The 23,018-nt window shown below is 36.4% G+C and overlaps 1 protein-coding gene and 1 long non-coding RNA gene across 2 annotated transcripts; one reads left to right on the top strand and one right to left on the bottom strand.

The window, feature by feature from the left end:
- Window positions 1-1,717: 1,717 nt before the first annotated feature.
- On the bottom strand, window positions 1,718-6,799 carry LOC123869396 (DDB1- and CUL4-associated factor 7). The gene is made up of 7 exons (XM_045912300.1): window positions 6,390-6,799; window positions 5,956-6,058; window positions 5,710-5,845; window positions 4,230-4,480; window positions 3,484-3,609; window positions 2,723-2,904; window positions 1,718-2,292 (listed from the first exon to the last, which is right to left on the bottom strand). Exons 1-7 carry the CDS (start codon window positions 6,449-6,451, stop codon window positions 2,094-2,096), a joined length of 1,059 nt encoding a protein of 352 aa, XP_045768256.1. The 5' UTR covers window positions 6,452-6,799; the 3' UTR covers window positions 1,718-2,093.
- Window positions 2,575-21,470, top strand: LOC123869407. The gene is made up of 3 exons (XR_006796886.1): window positions 2,575-2,716; window positions 17,666-17,680; window positions 21,460-21,470. It is a non-coding gene; the product is annotated as an uncharacterized LOC123869407 (long non-coding RNA).
- The last annotated feature ends 1,548 nt before the right edge of the window (window positions 21,471-23,018 follow it).

A 23,018-nucleotide genomic window follows, 5' to 3' on the forward strand; every position in this document is an offset into this window, starting at 1 on the left:
ATTAGTTACATAGACAACGTTCTAGTGACGTCATTCACCGCTGTATTACGGCCGCTACATGATGGCACCGCTTTTGGAGGAAACCAGAGCTTTAGAGTGAGAGAGTGATTGACCCAAGTCAGGTCCAATCTCTCGCTCTCGCTCGGCAGTCGAAGTGGGAGAGCGATAAATAGGTTTTGCTTCAAGTAGGTATTACAAGTAAGCAATCCAGGTATGTATTATTACAGATTCACGGTTACACTACACTATTTTTGTGACCAAACTAGACAATATACATATTATATTACTTTTACAACAATCCCGAAAAGCTTTACAATTTCTTAGAACATATAAAACAACTTTCGCAGAGTGCAAATTCTCGCGTCAATATTTATATTTTTATGGTTATAAATGCATAAATTATAGTCAATGTTAATTATTATTCTTCATATCAGAGGAATGCAATTTTACATGGGATTTCAATATATCTTACAAATTACGTAAGAACATCAGAAATGGAGAAATAACATCTTGATTCTTAGATCATAAAGGTAATTCCAATTTTCGTATTATGAAAAAAATCAGTCTTTAAATATTGCCTACATCGTTTGGTTCTATATAACATTGGCATATTTATTAATTTTGTATTAAATTACTTGTTAGATTCAGTAAATGCAACAAAACACTAGTTTTTTCACTTTATCAGGTTGGTTAAGCATATTGCTTAGTCCTTTGGGATGATAATTAATTATTCTAATCGTTACTAATAACAAAATCTGCACTATCAAAATTATTATAGAAGAATACACATTAATAACTTAAATACCTTCAAGGTAAGAGTGAATAGGCATCTTCAAGGTAGATGTGCACTTCAACATATACATCATCATTGCTTTTTATCAATCATGATTATCTTCAAACGCAAGCCTATCTTGCAATAAAAAAAATACTGAGTTTTTTTTTTATTTTGCTTTAATTGTCTGTGATGAGGTAATGTGGGCAAAACTTGTCGGCCCCGATACTTTTATCACCATAAAGGTTACATGCTAAATCATGTAGTTGATAATACATATCATTATTTAGGTGATTTTATTGATCCAAACTTCGAGTATCTCAGTAAGTGAATACTTACTGGATGCCAGCCAGATTTAATGTAAAAAAAGTAAAGTGCCGCAATTTAAGTACCGGCGATTTACCTTTACACTTCGTAATACATGATTCCCCTTACCACTGTTTCACTGTGTAGAAACGGACTCCCCTAATAACAAAATCTGCACTATCAAAATTATTATAGAAGAATACACATTAATAACTTAAATACCTTCAAGGTAAGAGTGAATAGGCATCTTCAAGGTAGATGTGCACTTCAACATATACATCATCATTGCTTTTTATCAATCATGATTATCTTCAAACGCAAGCCTATCTTGCAATAAAAAAAATACTGAGTTTTTTTTTTATTTTGCTTTAATTGTCTGTGATGAGGTAATGTGGGCAAAACTTGTCGGCCCCGATACTTTTATCACCATAAAGGTTACATGCTAAATCATGTAGTTGATAATACATATCATTATTTAGGTGATTTTATTGATCCAAACTTCGAGTATCTCAGTAAGTGAATACTTACTGGATGCCAGCCAGATTTAATGTAAAAAAAGTAAAGTGCCGCAATTTAAGTACCGGCGATTTACCTTTACACTTCGTAATACATGATAGTACAACTGATGTTTTGCACTTATAATCTCAGATTTAAGTATGACCAAGAGGGTAAGTATAGTAATAATTATATAAAAAAGATTACTGATTGCCAAAAATGCCAATTTTTAAGTTGCAGCTATCTGCCTTTGCATATTAGAGATAGTCATCACATATGTAGATGTGAGTTGGAATTTGTTTCAATTGTCTATGCAGGTCATGTTGGCGATACTTGTTGGTTCTGTATAGTTGTCATCACAGTGTATTACAATACCAAAACGTATAGTAATGTTCGTAATGTTTTAAGGCAATTTATTATTTTCTGTATTACCTGGTAAGATTATTTTATGGAAGAGTCATCAGGGTAGTTGTTAACGAGGGGTAATACAAGTAGATGCGTTTTTGGTGATCTAATTGGTTTAAACTCTGAGTATCTCAGTGTGTCGGTTATAACAGATTGCGATCCAGTCAGGCTGTGTGGCGCCCCACTGGATCTGGTTGACCTCACCCTCGGCCGCCGTGTAAGCTAGGATGGGGTCTTCAATTGCTCGCGGCATCTGCTGAATGTCCCAGATCAGCGCCTGGTGGTCATCGCCTGCTGTACAAATGTGGCAGGAGCTGAGGACAAATGGTTATATTTTTATCATCTCCACCCATCGCCACCGACTGAGCACAAATCTTCTCTCCGAATGAGAAGAATTTAAGACAGTTCACTACACTGGCCAAGTGCAGATTGGCTTATGACCTTTGAGAATATTATAGAGAACTTTTTTCTTCTGAACTGAATCTTCATTTATATTTATTTTTTAATAAATGAAAATTATGAATTATAGAGAACTCTCAGGCATAAAGATTTGGTATAGAAGTGATAGTGGTTATATTCTACCTAACATAGTGAGACAGCACGAGTCTCTGCTAATTTTGTGTTTCAAATCTTAACGTCAAGTAATAAAGTCTGCGTTTCTTTCAGTTATAGTCGGCGTTAGGTTCCGCTTTTCTGCGCAAACGAATTTTGCCGATGCAACTTATATAAGTGGTAGTAGTGTACCTGTGTGGCGCCCAGGCGATGCCGTTGACGCAGGCCCGATGGTTGTTGAGGCGGGCCACGGGCGTGCAAGGGACCCGCACGTCCAGGATGATCACCTCACAGGCGTCCATGGCTATGGTGGCCAGGTAGTTAGGGTCCTGCTTGTTCCACGCTAGTCGCAACAGGGGGGTGTGTTGTGGGTCCTAGGAAAAAAATGTTTTCAATAATAATAACAATTAAAAATAATTGTATTGTTATTAATAACCTCTTGGATTAAAAAATGAACCCTGAGAACCTCGAAAATGCTGCCAAGCAATTCCGGTACAACGCCGGGTGAAAACCAGGAAGAGGTATGGGTTTAATAAAAACTGCCACATTTCTTCATCTTAGACTGCAACATCATTTACGACCAGGTAAGATCGCAGTCAAGGGCTTATATGTAATGGAATAAAAAAAGACAGACACGAAGGTTTTGTACTTCACAAAAAATAACTCTTAATATTTGTATTTTTTATGGCAACCATTTTGAAATTTTTATTATTTGTTGTTATAGCTTCAATAGAAATACACATTCTGTGAAAAATTTAACTCTACCTATTATCGTTCACGACCATACAGCCCGCTGACAGATAGACAGACTGAGGGACAGCAGAGTCTTAGTAATAGGGCAATAGTCCCCTTGGCACCCTTCTGGTACGGAACTCTAAAAACCGGCCATTGCTTCTACGGTAAGCATAGCATGCCCACTGACTGTCCCTGTCTCTTGAATGGTTGATACTCACCTCATAGATGATGGTGGAGTGCTCCAGATGCCTCAAGTCGAACATGCGGACGGAGCCGTCGGCCCCCACCGACGCGAACATGTCGCGCCCTCCGCCCGCGCGACTGAAGGCTATGTCGTACACTTCCTGCAGCAAAAATAATATTGGTTAACAATAAAACCTGTCAAGTACAAGTCGGACTCGCACACAAAGGGTCCCGTACCATCGTAATAACACTTGTTTACTTGTGCTATAAGACATTTCTACCCTTCATTTCCTTGACGGGTCTTGATAGATAAACAGTCCTTTTTCAGGCTTCCGTACCTCAAAAGGAAAAACGGAACCCTTATACGGAACGGAGCGCTTTGTTGTCTGTCTGCCAAGAAACCTGTAGGGTACTTCCCGTTGACCTAGAATCATGAAATTTGGTAGGTAGGTAGGTCTTATGGCACAAGTACAGGAATAAATCTGAAAACTGCGAATTTGTGATTACAATTTTCAAAATAAGAAAACTATACCAAGTGGGGTATCATATGAAAGGGTTTTAGGTACATCCTAAAACAGATTTTTATTTATTTTGTAATAGTTTTTGAATTATCATGCAAAATGTTGGAAAAAATATCTGAGTATGGAACCCTCAGTGCGCGAGTCTGACTCGCACGTGGCCGGTTTTTTTTTCTCTAAAGGAACTCTAATGTGTGTGTCCTCTATAAATATGTGAAACTTCCTCTATATGCATATTGCATACTAATAATATAAATTATTACCTTGTCATGAGCAATAAGCTGTGTCTTCACATGTCCAGTAACCTCGTTCACACGTCCCAACATCTGCCCCGTCTCCAGCCCCCAGATGGTGCAAGTTGTGTCAATGCTGCTGGTCCCAATCAGGTTGGGGTCTACCTCGTTCCAGTCAAACGAAGTCAGGGGCGCGCAGAAGTCGGAATTCTTGTTATTATTGAGGACACATTCAAATAGTGTGTATGGTTCGCCCGCGCGCCATATGCGGAGATAGTCACCTAAAAAAAAAATCGTGTGTGTGAATCCATTGATAATAGTAAAATTAGGCTTACAAAATCCATTGAAAAGAAATATTAAAAATAAATTTTATTAAAATTTAAAATATATTCCTACATACAGATAAAAATGACAACATTGATTTGATTAGATTTTATGCTAGCCTGGTACTTTTATATATTTAATTATATCAGAAATACCTTATATAAAATAGAGATGATCTATCTAGTATCTATCAGTAATAATCATAATCATAATCATATTCTTTATTTGCTGAGTACAGGTACAAAAGGTGGTACAAATAGCATACAATGAGTCCAGTGTATTCAATCATTTCTGGCATGCAAATATAATAGTTAATACAATAATTAGTCAAGTAGAACAATGTCAAAATTTAAAAGATGTTAAAAATTAATATTATGTCCATTATGTCACAATAAAATTATTATCATATATTATTTTACAGTGCCAACATGTCATTTATTGAATAAAAACATTTATTTATCAACCACGAAAAAAGATCTTTTTTGAAACGTGATAAAGATGTTAACTGCCGTAAGCCTGGGGTAGTTTATTATATATGTTTATGCACATGGCATGACTACACTTTCGGTATGCTGCATTATTGGCTCTATATGTTGTTACTAGTCGATCCCTATTTCTTGAGTTCCTCGGATAAATACCATGTGCTTTGCTAAACAGATATTCATGTTGTTTAACAAATATACAAATATCAAAGATGTACATAGACAGGAGTGGTAGAATGTGTAATTGTTGAAATAATGGTCGACAGGAGTCCAAGTAGAAGGCTCCTGTTATAGCCCTTACACACCTCTTTTGTGCTATAAACGCCCTATTAGCTTCACTAGAGTTTCCCCATAATATCAATCCGTATCGGAGCACTGACGCAACATATCCATGATAAGCTGCAAGAACCGTATTTGGTAAGGCTGTTTTATGCAATCTATAAAGCACGTAAACATATCGATTAATCTTTTTGCATACCAGTGTCTGTTTATCTACCTGTGTGTATAACTGTCTATGTGAGTAACAGAATAGTGACCAGCCAGCTGTGGTTGAATCTTGAAATACAGTGGCTAGAGCATATACAATGACCAACAAGAGGTAAAGGGAACTATGAGAGTAAGGGTACACCTCGGTGGCGGTGGTGAGCTTGACAATTTTTTTCTTTATACTCCCTAAACCTCTATTAAGTCAAAAATGAACTCACCACTTGTAGCCAATAAGTCAGGGTACACTCCCTTGCTATCAGGTATCCACATGATCTTAGTGGTGGGGTACGGATGGTCAAACGTAGACTTGGCACTGAATTCACTTGTCTCTTCATCCAAGGATATTATTTGAACCTGGGAACATTCAAAAACATTTTTTGAGTGAATTATCTCAAACTGAGGTCTGTTAAGCTATAACCAACCACAAAATGAGTGATTAGCCTCTAAACAATTAAAAATAATACCTTATTGTTGTACTCTTCAACAAAGCTCCCAAGAGCTAGGCGGAACCTTTTGTCTGGTCGCACTGACCAATTCATGGAGTACAGTGGCCATGGTGCTTGATATCTAGAAAAAAAAAAAAAGAACAAGCAAGGTAAATGTTTATGTACTTAGAAATATAACTTTATGGGTCATATTTTTAATTAGTTGTAATGGAACACATTCATGGTGCACATTTTTAAATGAAAATGAATATTTACTACAAAGGATCATAAGGCCATTCAGTAACAAAGTTTATGTAAAAGAAGTGAATTTTAGTGATTTTCCTGGATGAAGCTCAGAGCATGCACCCAAAAACTTTGTTTAAAAAAATTATTGACTTGATAAATGATATCTCAATTCTTATTAGAGTAATACAATTAAGAAGCTTAGCAGATAGTGTAATAAAGCAGCTTACTTGTATATTTCCTTGCGTTTTGTACTAGAACTTGTGCTTGAACTGCTGTGTGGCATCGACATGTTTCTGTTTCTATCGATTTACGTAATCACAAAATATACACCTTCACACCGAATAATCCTTCTATAAAATCCTTGAACAACTTTTAATTGCAATTTTTTGTTCATTTATTTTTATTTAGCATGGTTAGCATGTTATAATATGAAGCGGTAAATTGGGTTTATTTTTATCAGGAGACAACACGATTGTTGAAAATGATCTTGGCGTACAATATGATGAAAAGAAAATATGCTAGCCTTATATTTATTGTAATTTTAAGTGAAACAATATAACATTTTTCGGCTTTCCTAAAACCAGCAAAATATTGAAGGCACAGCAAAAAAAATTTACTTTTTTTTTTTGACAGACCACAGATTACAGTCCTACGGCCTACCCACAGATTACATGGTTGCAAATATCATATTGGGACTTCGTCTGTGGTGGCGTTTGCTGGCGCGCGTGTTATGTGTTTTTTTGTTAGAAGTGGCCGGTTTTTGTGTTCTACTGATGTTTATTGGTGGTGGAACTGACTGGGAAGCGCTCTAAAGGGGCGCCGCGTGTATGTCGGTGGGCGCCGGCACAGACGGAGTCCATACATATAGTTTCCCTAACTCGTAAATAACTACAAACTTGACATTGGCTAATCAGTGTAAAGCCAGACGAGAGAGAAAAAAAAAATATCATATTCATTCGCGATAAAATATATTCTATCGCTACGCGTGTTAATAAATTATTTATCTAGGTTTTCGTATTCTATTAAATCAGGACTGCAGTTTTATTTATTTGTCAACGTGAGTGTCGATAATTATTTTGAATGTGGATAATTTTAATATTTCGTTTTTCGGAGATAGATTTGTGTCGTGCGTTAGTTATTATTTATAGGTTAGTTACGTAAAGTGGTAGTTGATATTTTTGGAAATAAGTGCATCATTTTATAACACGTATGAATTAGCTACTACGTTTTCTTTTTAAACTAAGCAGTGCACCGCTATGTTTTCGAAGTAGTAAGTAGTAAACACCTATCTACTTAGTGTTTATGTGGTTAATTCTTGCAACTCAACTTCAGATTAGTTTTTCTCCGATTGAGTTAAAATTTGAAACAGTAATCAGATATTTAACTTCGATTACAATGCAATAATTATGGTACCATATCGGTGGTTTCATGATGGAACCGGGTGGGCATAAAACTCAACTTCTGAACAGGGTAACTCGGTCGTGTTTGGTCTCGTTGGATTTGTCTTGACAAGTACCTACTTTAGAGTGAATAAAGATCATATCCAGAATCTCATGATGGAGCTAGAAGGTGGCCATAGAATCCAAGTGTCCGAGCTTCGGCGTGCTTGGCTTGTTAGATTTTTGTACCTATTTTAGCGTGATGAAATAATTTCAATTGACATAGTTAATAATATTTTCAATGTACCTATTGACAAACTTGTACCTACTTTCTTAAGTTCGGGATTTCTCTATGTTTTTCAGGGTTCTGTATCGGAAGGGTGCTAACAACGAGAACCTATTATTTATTTTTGTGAACCTTGTAGCTGTACTAATAAATATGCTATAAAGTATAGGTAGGTATATTAATTCAAGTAAACTTTTACATTTTACAAGTGCTTTTGAATCGTCAAAGTAATTATTTACCACTGGTTCAGTTCAGAATGCCGAGCAGAACCAGCAAGAAACTCGGCGGTTGCTCTTTTCAAGTGTTCAGTTGTTTATTAACCCCCGACCCAAAAAGAGGGGTGCTATAAGTTTGACGTGTGTATCTATATGTGTATCTGTGTATCTGTCTGTGGCATCGTAGCTCTTAAACTAATGAACCGATTTTAATTTAGTTTTTTTTGTTTGAAATGTGGCTTGATCGAAAGTGTTCTTAGCTATACAGCTCTTTTCTAGTTACTGTAACCTTCACTTGTCGGGGGTGTTATAATTTTTTAATTTACACTTAAAAGTTCTCACGGGATTTTTAGAAACCTAAATCCACGCGGGCGAAGCTGCGGGCATCAGCTAGTTGTATAATATACTTTTTTCAGGAGCATACTTTTATTAGAAACTAGCTGATGGCCTCAGCTTCGCCCGCGTGGATTGGTCAGATCCCCTGCAGCATCAGGATTGAGGAGTTGGAATCCAAATTTTTATGAAACAATATCGCAAAGTTCCTCTATCGATTAAAAAAGAAATGACGCAAATCGGTTCATAAATCTCGGAGATTTTGGTGTACATAGGTAGAAAAACACAACTCCCTTCTTGAAAGTCGGTTAAAAAAGTAGCCTATGTTACACCAGTCAATCCTCTACTTGTATGTGAAAATCCCGTTAAAATCGGTTCAGCCGTTCCGAAGATTAGCCTTTTCAAACAGACAGACAGACAGACAGACAGACAGATAGACAGACAGACAGACAGACAAAAATTTTAAAAACGTTTGATTCAGTTATGGTATCGTTCAAATAACCATATGTGGTAGTTATTTCGAAATTACAGACAGACACTCCAATTTTATTTATTAGTATAGATCAGAGGCGGCTCGTGAAAATTTTTCATGGGTGTTCACAAAAAAAAAAAATAGAAAATGTCTTACCTTCTAAATACTCACTTTGCTAGGTCACTTCTTTATTTTAATTGATTGATGCGCTAAAATAATAGTTTAAATACTAAATCAGTTGATGACTTAGAGTTCCTGTTTCAAGCGCCAGGGGTGGAAGATCCAAACACAAGTTTACACAAGACACGGAGCACGGGAAACTAAATAATTTTACACACCACCATGGTGTATTAAATTTTAATTGTTCAGATTTAAAAACACGCGTGTAGCTCATAGTTGTCACGTTACATTTTTGTAGGCCGTGGTGGCCACCAGCTCATGTGCCTTTAGTTCGAAACGTCTCTCTAAGTCTATTCACTTTTTTTCATAAAAAAACACATAATATTGTTCCATTTTAACAATAAATAACTCAACAAATAACGCACATTTTTTCAAAATTATTAAATGCCTCAAATGCTACCTAATTATAATCCGCCTTCGCGCGCAAAGTGACTATGAGGTCAGAGGTGATACGACGCCGGCGACGATTCAGTTTCACGAATGTTTGTTTATAGACTACAGGCCCATGTTCAAAAATGGATGGGTCATATGAACCACCAGGTGACGTATACAGGACGATATAAGAGCATAAAATAATAAGATTCAGCACTATGCCGTCACTTGTAAGCTGTCCAACAGAGTGCTGGTGAGAATTCAAAAGTGCAGGTAGAGTGAGTACATTTTGGTCATATATTTTTGTACGGCATTTTTACCATCGATAGATCCATGAAAAATAATAAGAAAGCGCGCAGTGCCGTAAAAAAATGGTGCGCCACAAAGTCAGTAAATTTTTTGATTTTCTGACAATTTCCGGGGTAAATTTGGTCATTTAATTCTGTACGGCACTAGTTTCATACTGTTTCAATACAGCCTCTAATCCATTATTCCGCAACGCCGTACAAAAATCATGCGACAAGGGGAAAAAATTGAGGGTAGCAACCCCCTTTCTTTCCGTGGTCCGGGGGGTGATTTGAAACAACATAAAATTAATTTATTTTGAAAGTGTTTTATGCATAGATAATATTTTTTTACATGCCGTACATTTTCGTTGGTCCAAAGGTTTGTAGGGGATGTGGATATTATATACACACCCGTTCACTTCAGTTAGACGGCATAGTGATTTTATCATATTATCAATTGTTCTCTTCAAAAATATGTTAATGCCGTACAGTATCAGATGGCCATAAAGTACTACACCTTTAAAATGGTAGCGTCATTTTCATCAGCCTAAAAGATATGGTCTGCATTAAAATGTACGGCATATTTTTTTCCTAATTTATTTATCTCAATACTATTTAAAACAAGGGAAAAGCGTAGAAAATTGCTATATTTTATTAATCTATGAATATTTAAACTTTTGCAATAATTTGAAAAATTTCAGTTTTTGTATTTCTCTATAATTTTTTTTAGAACAGTTTCTTTTGAACGGCAATACTATATAACAATAGTATTTTACACTATTATGTTAAAAAAAAAGTTGCCGTACAGAGTCAAATGATTTTACAGCTTTAAAAATCAAGTATACCATGAAATTAAGATAATTATTGATACACATTCAAATGAACACTAATTTTTTGACGGCATTATTTTTAATAGTACTTTTGAGTGCTAGATAATGTTTTGGAATCAAAGCCGTACTTTTTCAAATCACCCCCCGGACCACGGAAAGAGAGGGGGTTGCTACCCTCAATTTTTTCCCCTTGTCGCATGATTTTTGTACGGCGTTGCGGAATAATGGATTAGAGGCTATATTGAAACAGTATGAAACTAGTGCCGTACAGAATTAAATGACCAAATTTACCCCGGAAAAGGTCAGAAAATCAAACAATTTACTGACTTTGTGGCGCACCATTTTTTTACGGCACTGCGCGCTTTCTTATTATTTTTCATGGATCTATCGATGGTAAAAATGCCGTACAAAAATATATGACCAAAATGTACTCACTCTACCTGCACTTTTGAATTCTCACCAGCACTCTGTTGGACAGCTTACAAGTGACGGCATAGTGCTGAATCTTATTATTTTATGCTCTTATATCGTCCTGTATACGTCACCTGGTGGTTCATATGACCCATCCATTTTTCAACATGGGCCTGTAGTCTATTACATAAAGTCAGCAACGTCGCATTTTTGACCACTCTGCTTGACATGATCCCTGAGGATTGTTTTTAATTTCTAAGCTACGAACTCTACGAGCTGGCAACGTAGCGCGGAGCGGCGCACCATATTTAGCTAATTTCTCATACAAAATCTTTTGTTTCACGCGTCGGAGCTTGCCGAGATTTCCCTTTCGCACTCCTTAAGTTCGGTACTGTTGGTTGTATGGAGATTTGTTTCATAGGAGCAATATTGCTAGCGCTCCCATTCAGCTGTAGTCAGTGCAAACACAAGTTTACCTAGTTAAATGCGAACTAATTATTTATAGGTAGGACACGTGAAATAATGTGTCACGATAACCAACTAAGTAAAAATATTAATATTGATTAAAAACACATTTTTCTATAACTTTTGTGGGGGTGCACTGCACCAGCGCTCCTTAGGAGGAGCCGCCTGTGGTATAGATTGATTGATTGATTGATTGATTTTTTAAACTTTTGTTAAGGCAAGTCTAAACTGTGGAATTTTATTATAAAAAAATATAACACTTATTTCCAAAAATGACTTTCCCACTTTACTGAGGCGGAATCACCGATACAAAAAATATATTACTGTAAATATATTGAGAAGCTACTATAAAAATACCTATTTCTTTTTTTTTTAGGTTTTTTTCGTAATAGGTACGAAAGTTTAAATCATGCCGAGACCGTCTCCTGAAATATGGAGCCACTTTGACAAAATTATTGGAGTGGAAAAAATTGCAACTTGTAAATATTGTAAGAAAGACTTTTCTTACAAAGGGACGACATCAAATTTGAAAGCACATTTAAAGTGCAAGCATGTTGCTGTTTACTATAATATGGTATTACCGTGCACTGCTGAAGTCTCTTCTGGTGGAAGATTGGGAGTTGGTGATAGTGATGGTGGTGGTGATGATTATAAGGCTGGCACTAGTGGTGGTGATGTTCTTGTTGTTGGTTGTGGCGACTCGACAGTAGATTCTAGCGGGTCCCAACATTGGCTTCCTGTTATAACTAGTACTTATGCTGAGTCATTCCAGTCTACGGAACCGCCCAATGAAGTTCAACGCTTGATGGCGTCCTATTTGCCGCAGGAGATTCCACTTCAGAATAAAAAACTACTTGATGCGGCCCTCATCAAGGTCATAGCCTATGACTGCCAACCTTTTAGGATTGTAGAAGATACTGGCTTCAAAGAATTTGTACATCTCCTTAACCCTGGCTACGATTTACCAAGTAGAAACACATTATCCTCCTCAATGCTGCCTGCCTTTTATGAAGATAGAAGGCAATATTTTATGAATTTTGTTAAAGAGCATGCAGAAAGTGTGTGCTTAACTGTTGACTGTTGGTCGTCCAGAACTATGGACCAATATATGGGAGTTACAGCACACTTTTTTTCAAAAGACTTAGCAATAAAAAACGTTCTATTACAATGCGTCGAATTTGAAGGCAGTCACACCGGATCAAAGATTGCAGAGGAACTGAAAAATATCGTAGAAGCTTGGGGAATATCAAAAAAAATTGTTTTCTTAGTAACTAATAACGCCAGCAATATGCTCAGCGCAAGCCGTATATTGCAGTGGAATCACTTTGGTTGTTTCGAGCACAAATTACACCTGGTTGTACAAGATGCGTTACATACGGTTAAAGAGATTATAGAAAAAGTGACAAAAACAGTGACTTATTTCAAAAAAAGTGGCACTGGAAAAGAAAAACTTATGGATTACCAGCTTAACAACCAAAACATCCAACATCCTAAAACTGTAATAAAAGCTCTTTCAACTAGATGGAACTCTACATACTTAATGCTAGAAAGATTTCATTTATTAAAAGAAGCTATTCAAGCAACAGTTGCTACACTAAATATTTCCCTGCCAAATATTTCAAATGAAGATTGGATATGTATAGAGCAAATATGCTTGTCATTAAAAGCTTTTCACGAAGTAAGCGACGTTATGAGCGAAGAAAATTATCTCACTGCGAGTACGGCTATGGTGTTGACTTCAAGTCTTCTCAGGATTTGTGACGACGTGCCGTTGGCGTCAACAACGGATTTATGCTTACCTGTCATAGATTTGATAGGAAAATTAAAACAAGGATTGACACAAAGACTTGGCGATATCCAAAATAATTTAAACATTGCAATATGTACTCTATTGGATCCGCGTTTCAAAAATAAGGTTTTCCCTGACAATCAATCTTTAGACCGAACAATAAGCTATACTTTAAACATAATGAGAAGTATGATAGCCGATGACGATTTTACCGGGGCTGCCAAAAGAGTAAATAACAGTAGTGCTGGCATTTTGTGTATATGGAAAGACGTGGACACAAAGATATCTTCATCAAATGCGCCAAAGACGGCAGAAACCAAAGCAAAAGAGGAGCTGGACATGTATTTAAAGGAATCTGCCATAAGCAGAAATCTTTGCCCTTTGACTTGGTGGAGGCAACATGAATGCATGTATCCGATCCTCTATGCAATTTTTAAGACAAATTGTAACATAATGGTCAGTTCGGTGCCATGCGAGCGGGCTTTTTCGAAGGCAGGATATGTCATGAGCAACAGACTTGCTTCCCTGAGTACTTCGAAAGTAGCCCAAATAATGTTTTTAAATGTAAATAAAATAAATTAAAAAGTGTACTTAGCTTTTAAAAACAATAAATAAAAATCTGTTTTAGAATGTACGGGTGACTACTAGGCTAGCTAAGAACTACCTGCCTGCCAAATTTCATGATTCTAGGTCTAGGTTCTTGACAGACACGACGGACGGACGGACAGACAAACAGACAGACAACAAAGTGATCCTAAATTAACTTTTAAGTACGCCTAGTGTGTGAACTAGATAGTCCTAAGCCTGTAAAGTATGAAGGGACGTTCAATTATTTTTTTTAGGAATATATTCTTAAGTATATTTTAAGTAGGTATATATATTGAATATTTTTAAGTAACTAGCGTTAGTATTAATATATTATGTAAATGTAACCATATTTGACATCTCTACCACATGAGTAACGAACAGAGTCAAAGCTTCATACAAGCGCGCTACGATAGGTACACTACTACAAGCTTGAGGCGCGTGTGTACGGAGAGAAATCGGTTTATACCGGCTCGGCCTGTGCTCAAGCTCAGGGGATGTAGTACACGTCGCGCGTGGTGTTTTCATTTAATTTAATGTTAATGATAATAATTTAAATAGTGTTTAAAATCTATTTTCTTGAACTGTCATAGATTTTGTTCAAAATCAATATCTGATGATCTAGGGATCATCCTAGATCTGCTGATCCTAGGGGATCACAAAACAGGAAACTGTTACCAAAAATTAAAAAAGTCGACGCCATTTTGAAATTCTTTGTTAATTGACCTATTTCGTTCAAAATCGATATCTGAGGATCCCTAGGATCACAAAACAGGAAATTGATACCAAAATTTAAAACAGTTGGAGCCATTTTGTAATTCTTTGTAAATTGACCGATTTCGTTCAAAATCGATATTTAGAGCTCCCTGGAGTCACAAAATAGGAAACTGTTACCAAAATTTAAAAAAGTTGACGCCATTTTGAAATTCTTTGTTAATTGCAAACACAAACAAGTGCACTATGATCCTACGTTAGACCATCGTAAAAGAAGATCCGATAAGGTATGCCAGATCAAATCTTGCAGAAACTAGCAAGTAAACATTTTTGCTACGCTAGTCCAATAACATACAACAAAGTAAATTATCACTTAAATATTTAATCTGCTAATCAACGAACCTGTAAAATACTTATATCTCAATGGCTTAAATCACTCTCTTATAGGGACACGGAAGGCATCGTAACTTTGAAATAATCCATTCACACTCGCATGCACATACAAATTACAAACAAACACACACACACACACACACACACACACACACACACACACACACACACACACACACACACACACACACACACACACACACACACACACACACACACACACACACACACACACACACACACATGCATATTAATTTAACACAATATTCATTGATTTTTAAGATTAGTACATATATATATATTTCTTGTCTTTAGTACCTAATTTTGTTAATCTGGAGGTGGGCGTTAACAACTGCAACACAGTTTGTACCTAACTAACGCAGTTGTTATCGTTGTTTATTTTAAGGCAATGTTAAGTGTAAATAAAGATATTTTTCATTTTTTTAAAGATACTTTTTTCATTTTGAAATTCTTTGTTAATTGACCGATTTCGTTCAAAATCGATATTTAGAGCTCTCTGGGATCACAAAATAGGAAACTGTTACCCAAATTTAAAAAAGTCGACGCCATTTTGAAATTCTTTGTTAATTGACCGATTTCGTTCAAAATCGATATTTAGAGCTCCCTGGGATCACAAAATAGGAAACTGTTACCAAAATTTAAAAAAGTCGGCGCCATTTTAAAATTCTTTGTGACTGTACCGATTTCGTTCAAAATCAATATCTGAGGATCCCTAGGATCACAAAACAGGAAACTGTTATCAAAATTTAAAACAGTTGGCACCATTGTGTAATTCTTTGTAAATTAACCGATTTTGTTCAAAATCGATATTTAGATCTATCGATCGATATTTAAACTAGGCAATCACAACAAAAACAAACTTTGCCATCTTGTTGAACAAATAACTATTGTTTATTAAATTGTATCCTCCTGTGCCAATCCTACCAAAATAGGTATAAATTTTGACAGCTTCTTAGAAGCTTTGACTCTGTTCCGTTTTTCTCCTCTGTGCCTCTACTATATACCAGTCTGAAGAAGTCCTACCGTAGAATACAGACAAGTAAATAAACCAGAGATACCCTTTTTTTCAGCTGGCTTTACGACTCAGGAGTCTAGCCCTTTTGAGCCTACCAGAGATAAATATACCTTTTTTTAACTGGTTTTACGGCTCTTGGTTCTAGCCTTTTTAAACCCGCATATAAACAACCACAGACTAACATACTACAGGAAACAAATATGATTATATAAAAAGTGGAGCAGGTCACGAACGTAATCTAGAATAAAATATTCTAGAAGTTTTACATAGTACAGCGTTTTTTTTTTTTTAATTGATATCATCATGCCAACTAGCGGCAGCGACAAGATATTATAAACTGCAAGTTTTAAAGTTGGCGCGCATTTCAATTTTTTTTCATTTTTTACCTTCAGACTGGGCTAGTTATTCGTTTTGCGATCACTGCAGTACGTATCTGATAGCAAAAAGTATGTAATCACTACGTTTTATCTGGTGGTTTAGTGGTTAAGATGTCTGCCACCTATTCGGGAGGTCGGGGGTTCGATCCAAGGCATACACTTCTAATTTTTCCAAGTTATGTCAGCAATTAAATATACCGAAGAAACTTGCATACCTAAGAGTTCTCCATAATGTTCTCAAAGGTGTGTGAAGTAGGTACCTGCCAATCCACACTGGGCCAGAGTGGCGGACGACGGACTAAGGTCTAAACTCTTCTCATATTATTAAGACCTATGGGCGATATGCCTTGGGTGAGCTCTTGATCATGATGTTCTACGTCCCTGTTATTGTTATTATTACTCATCCTCATCAAGCTGTGTGTGGAGGTCCACTGTTGGACATGGGCCATTCCTAAAGAGCGCCGCTACACCCCGGTCCACAGCATTCCTCATCCAGCCACTTCCCACCAGCCTTTTTATAATATCGTCGATCATCGTGCTGGAGGGTGCCTCACACTACGCTTGCTTACACGCGGTCTCCACTCAAGGACTTTCCGGCTGCAACGGCCATCGCCTCTACGACAGGCATGCCCTGCCCACTGCCACATATTATTATTTGTTATGTAATTTTACACAATAGATACAAGCATTAGCTATTATGCAACTATTCCTTAAACCTTAGCTGATGTAAGAAAGAAAGCCGATCCCTTAAATAGAGCTTCAAACGTGGCCTGCATTGATGCTATCACACAGTCCGGAATGTAGGTCGACGCCGAAAATAATATGATTCATGGTGTGCTATGGTTAAGTTGCTCGCTCTAACTAAAGTATCTAGGTACTGCGTTTTGCAAATGTTTGGGCACTATTTTTATGGTTCCGCTGTAAATCAAGAATCCTTATAGTTTCCCCATGCCCCTCTATTTGTCCGTCCGGGTCTTACGACGGTTCTTACGACGCCGGTCATATCTTGACCAAACGATGATAGACCTCACACAACTTTGTGAACAATTTGGAGTAGGTACTCTCATGCAGGTTTTGTCAATTTCAGTAGGGTAAAATAAATACAAAATATTTTATTTTAAGTACTAAGTTTACATTATGTTTATAGTTTATCTTCTAATGTAAGAATCAGCTTCTAATGGTCAAATCAAATTTAAAACAATGCTCGGTGTTTACGCGGGGTCGAACCTTGAACCGCGACCTTTGCTTCGCTGAACAATTACGACGAAAGGTTGACCGCACTGGGCTACGAGTGCGGTTGGCTTCTATAACTTGAGTATAAAGTAATTCTAGTTCTAGATAACCTAACCCGTCGGTATGACTGGTAATCTGTGGCATAGCTTTCAAAAATAAAAGTTTTTTCTGTCTTTTTTGCTTTTCTCTTTCTACTCAGTTATTTTTTTTTTTAATTATTTTAAGTGGGCAGGAATAATATCTCCTTTAGTTAATCATCGATGTATATGGATTAGCTTTTCCCATACAATTCCGTCCGCAAAAATACGCTTGAATCTTACGTCATCGTCATTGACAAAGTCAAGAGACTTTTGCAATTTCTCTTGACTTTTTGAGCGCGTTTTTTATCTTCGAAGGGCCCATCCATGTACATCGATGAAGTTAATAAACTGTATGCATATCGATACCTAACCGCAAGAGAGCCTAAATCTTATTGATATCAATACGGCACCTTGACCCGCGTTCAACTAGCGATCCGCCCCCCTAATTGTGTAGGATAACATAACTCAGGCCCATTATAATATTGTGTGGCTTGCACCGGTGCTGGCGAAATGTCAAAACTGTGAACACGACTTGTTATGTAGATTGACGTAGAAATAGACCTCCGTAGCGCAGTGGTGAACGTTGTAGTCTTATCAAAAGACGTGGGAGTTCCCAGATCCGATTTGTGGCTGGATTTCCCAACTGCAAAAACACGGCATGGATGAAATCGGTCGTGTCGAACATTACTATACAGTTCTAATATTTTTTGTAGGTAGAAGAGTTACCTAATATTATATCCTCGATATTATATCCTGTACGTACTACGTACCTATTATCTATCTACTTTTACGTAGTTTTTAGGGTTCCGTATTTATTTTGATATCAAATGGAAATCTTGACACACAAATTATTACCTATTTACCTACTCGGTAGGTTGACCATAATATTTTTTAATAAGTTAAAAAAATATATTTTGCTGTTCATAATTGATGGATTTGACACTGGTTGTGAGGAGAAGTGAGACGAATTGTGAGTTTTTCATAGCGGATCAATAAGCGGTTACCTTTAAGAGGGCTCTCTCCATCACTCGTTTCATACAATCGTAGTTCCAATTTCATTTGAATATTAAGCAACCTAAGTCCATGAAATTTTGCAGACATATTCTAGAAACTAATATCTGTCTGCGGTTTTCCAGATTTCTGTTAAAATATTTGGTTTCAAAGTTACGCGGTCTTCAAAATTTTCATACAAATCTTGGAGCCCCTGTAATTTTAAAACTACATATTTTTAGAAAAATCTAAAACACCACAGACACAGATATTAGTTTCTAGAATATGTCTGCAAAATTTCATGGACTTTGGATGCTTAATATTCAAATGAAATTGGAACTACGATTGTATGAAACGATTGGAAACGAGTGACGGAGAGAGCCCTGTTAAAATATTATCAAAGGCTAGCTTTTTCCCGCGTCACCGTCCTCGTTGTTATATATTCTGATGATTTGTCAGCCAGTTAGTTTCACCTTCTATACCTTTAGATAGGTAGTGAAAATACTTTACGGTGATTGTCATTTCTTGTTATTATAAACAACCTTTTTATTATGTCTATATTATCTGACACGGACTTCCGTTTGATATTATTAAGTAGGTAGGTAATTAGATAGGTAATAAGATAAACTTTGTTGCTCTATATTATAAAGAACAGGTTGAATGCGAGTTATAATACTTAGTATTAATTGAGTATTAATTAAATGATTAAATGTTACGGAAACATTTAAGAATAAAGTTCAAGGAGAAAAAAGATTTATAAACTTGATAAGTCTAGAGTCTTAATACCTAGCTGTTGGATAAATTAAGAGTTAAGATTTTACTTTAAAATTAATGAAGCTATCTACGCATGTGCTCTATTTCTGCTCTTCTGGTGAAACTTCTGACTCTGATCTCCACGTAAAGCGAAACCGGGCCTAAGGTTTGTAAAAAAATTGAACGTAATAATATGGTAATAATCTAGTGTTATGCTTTTTGTACTTCTAATAAAGTTTTATTGTTTATGTCATTCTCAGCCTTGAGCCACAAACGGACAGACAGACGGACAATGCTTTACCAGAGTAAGGGTGAGATCTATAAACCGCACTCAGACTTTGCTTAGACTTAAGCCAGAGTTAAAACGAGACAGATGTATATCTCTCACATAAATCTGTCTCGTTTTAACTCAATCTTAAGTCTGAGCAAAGTCAAAACTGCTTTATAATTAATCTCACCCTAAGATCAAACAAAAACAATAGAGAAAATAATACTTACGATTTCTTTAATAAAATAAATGACTATAATTTTGTGAAATCGAAATAAAATGTTTAGTTTTTAATTTACCTAAATTAAATTAGGTATAATAGGTACTTAATTTAAATAAAAATTAATTAAAATAAATAAATCCCCTGCTTTTCAAGTTTAAGCTTTGCTTCAATTGGTAGAATCTATTCTTTCGCGGTCCGAAATAAAACATTTATGTTGTCACCCACCCCTATAATGTGAGATGATTATAGGTACCTACTCTTTTTAACCCCCGACCCAAAAAGAGGGGTGTTATAAGTTTGACATCTTACAACCGTTTTTTACGAATTTATCTACTTATTTTCATTTCGTAATTTTCCTTTCGTAATATTTCGGAGATAAAGAAAAACGCTTGTATACTTAATTCTTTCATTTATTTATTGAATGGACAACAAAAATCCATTTTAGTGTTAGTAACAATAAAAACTTAAAAACTATGTTAGTACCTAGTTACTAAAAGGGATTTAGTCCTCTGCATGAGTTTCTCCAGCAGAGGACCATCCATTTTATCACTAATCATGCGCAGGATGCTGTTGCTGCTTCCACGGACTCTGGACAAATTATAGTGAGGCTGTTTTCCTTTGACAGACGGCATCAAAGCCATCTGTCCGCGCCTTGGTAAACAGCCGATGCACTGCAGAACCGAGGTTGCCGCAACAGAATTCTGAACGCATTATTGTATTGGACTCGCAGAGCATTGTAAGCCCTTCGAGGGCTCTCTCCGTCACTCGTTTCATACAATCGTAGTTCCAATTTCATTTGAATATTAAGCAACCAAAGTCCATGAAATTTTGCAGACATATTCTAGAAACTAATATCTATGTCTGTGGTTTTCCAGATTTCTGTTAAAATATTCGGTTTCAAAGTTACGCGGTATTAAAAATTTTCATACAAACCTTTGAGCCCCTGTAATTTTAAAACTACATATTTTTAGAAAAATCTAAAACACCACAGACACAGATATTAGTTTCTACAATATGTCTGCAAAATTTCATGGACTTTGGTTGCTTAATATTCAAATGAAATTGGAACTACGATTGTATGAAGCGAGTGGAAAAGAGTGACGGAGAGAGCCCTGTTAATCAGCGATGTACTTTTTTATAATAAAGTCATTTTTTTAATTAAATAGAGTTTTTAATAAATGTGGTGTTTTTATTTTAACTACTTCCGAGACCTCCGAGACTGAACTACTATAATATTATACTGGATTTAAAACTCCTTAAGACTCATGTATCTACTTTAAATGCGTAGGAACATTCTATATATACCAACTCTGAAGTCTGAATACCTAGGCTTACTTTATGCAAATTCAATACAGGCTTCTCTCTGAGCTTGTTCCACTGTAAATAGGTTTGCCATCTGTAGACTCTGTTTAAACTAGGACAAGGCGAAGGTCGGATTTTCGGTCGGATATGTAATGCCCGCGACTTCGTTTTTTGAAAATCCCAGAACTTTTCGATTTTCTGAGACAAAAAGTACGCCTATGTCCATCCTGTTTCTGCACCTATCAAAATCGGTTAAACGAATGTGCTGTGAAAAGCGAGAAGACAGACACTTTCGAATTCACAATAATATAAGGCGATGACAAGATCATTTAAAAATAAAGAAGTTTTTTTTCTCACATTATTCAAGAAATAAACCATTCACACTGATTCATAAACCTGCAGAGCAGTTTGCAAAACTGCGCTCGTTTCACGGGCACTCTCCAAAATAAGACAAATCCATGGCTAGCCGGACGGTATGGTCACACTAATTTTAAGACCACATGCAATGTATCGTAGCTATACATTGTATTGTGTGTATATTTCTTTTCTTTTCTTCCAATCTTTCTTTTGTGGTCAACAAGATCGTATTGTAAATTGTACATTCTCCAGATAAAATTTATTGCATGTTGTACCTACCTATTCAATTGCGTGCCCATTTAAAGCAAGTGTTTTTTTTTTTATTTTTTTAAATCTCGGGCAGGCAACTCTGACTCTTGAATCTCTACTAAAGAATTTCAATAGAGTTTGTTAGGTAATCTATTTATTTATTAAGCGTACCTAAAGCACCCTGAAGTATGCGAATTGGCGAGGGCAGATGGCTATTCTATAGTTTATATGTATTGGCATTTCGTTGAAATCGGTTCATTCGACGACTAGGTGAGGCATAAAGAATTGATAAGCACATAAATAAATGTAAGAAACTGGTAGGTATATCTACGGATCCAGATTTATAGTCAATCATCATAATCAACCTCGGCTCGCTACTGGCAAAGGTATAATCTTCTCAGATTGAAAAGGGTTAGTCCACCACGCTGGTCAAGTGCAGACTGTCAGAATTCACACACCACGTTGAGAACATTACAGAGAACTCTCAGGTATGCAGGTTTCCTCAATTATTCTTCACCATGAAAGCCAGTGATATTTAATTATTAAAAAACGCACGTACCTACTCGTAACTTCGAAAAGTTAGATGTGCGTGCCCGAACCGAACCACCAACCTTCCGAATATCTTAACCACTAAACTATCACATTAACCTCTCACCACTCAAAAGCCGTAGCTAGTCTTATTCAAATAATACTTATGTTTATTCAAAGAAAGTGGTTATTTGCAAATCAGTCCTTGACATATCTGGTGCCAAACATTGAAGCAACGCGTTCGTAGGTACTGAACTAAAAACATAGTCTTTATTACATGCGCACAAGGTTGATAGTTGCGTAATGATTTGCATCCAATTGGGATGCAAGTCGTGGTACAGTATTCGTTGCGGTCCCTATCGTAACCGCCGTAGGTACGGGCTGAATAATCAATGCATTGCCTCGATTCGGTACTTTGACATCTGTCATTGCGTTTGCGACTTCGCACCAATTCGTTCCACGCAGCTAACCCACATACCGACCAAAATAGATACATGACCAGACTTTGCCAGGAGTTTGACGAGACTCCGATGCTCATAATCTGATTCTACCCCGCTCTATAATGGATAAACGTCATTTCCACTTAGGGAAACACATTACACCCTGAAGAAGCTACTCTAATTCCAGTCAGGAAAATGCTAACGTACCTGGCGGCCACAAATATTGTCATGGAACTTTAAAATTGGCGGCGATTACAATGGATCGGAGACTAACGAAATGATAGCAGGAATTCAAAATACAGAATTACA

The sequence above is a fragment of the Maniola jurtina genome, chromosome 11 (assembly GCF_905333055.1).
Source record: "Maniola jurtina chromosome 11, ilManJurt1.1, whole genome shotgun sequence".
In the NCBI taxonomy this organism is placed as follows: domain Eukaryota; kingdom Metazoa; phylum Arthropoda; class Insecta; order Lepidoptera; family Nymphalidae; genus Maniola; species Maniola jurtina.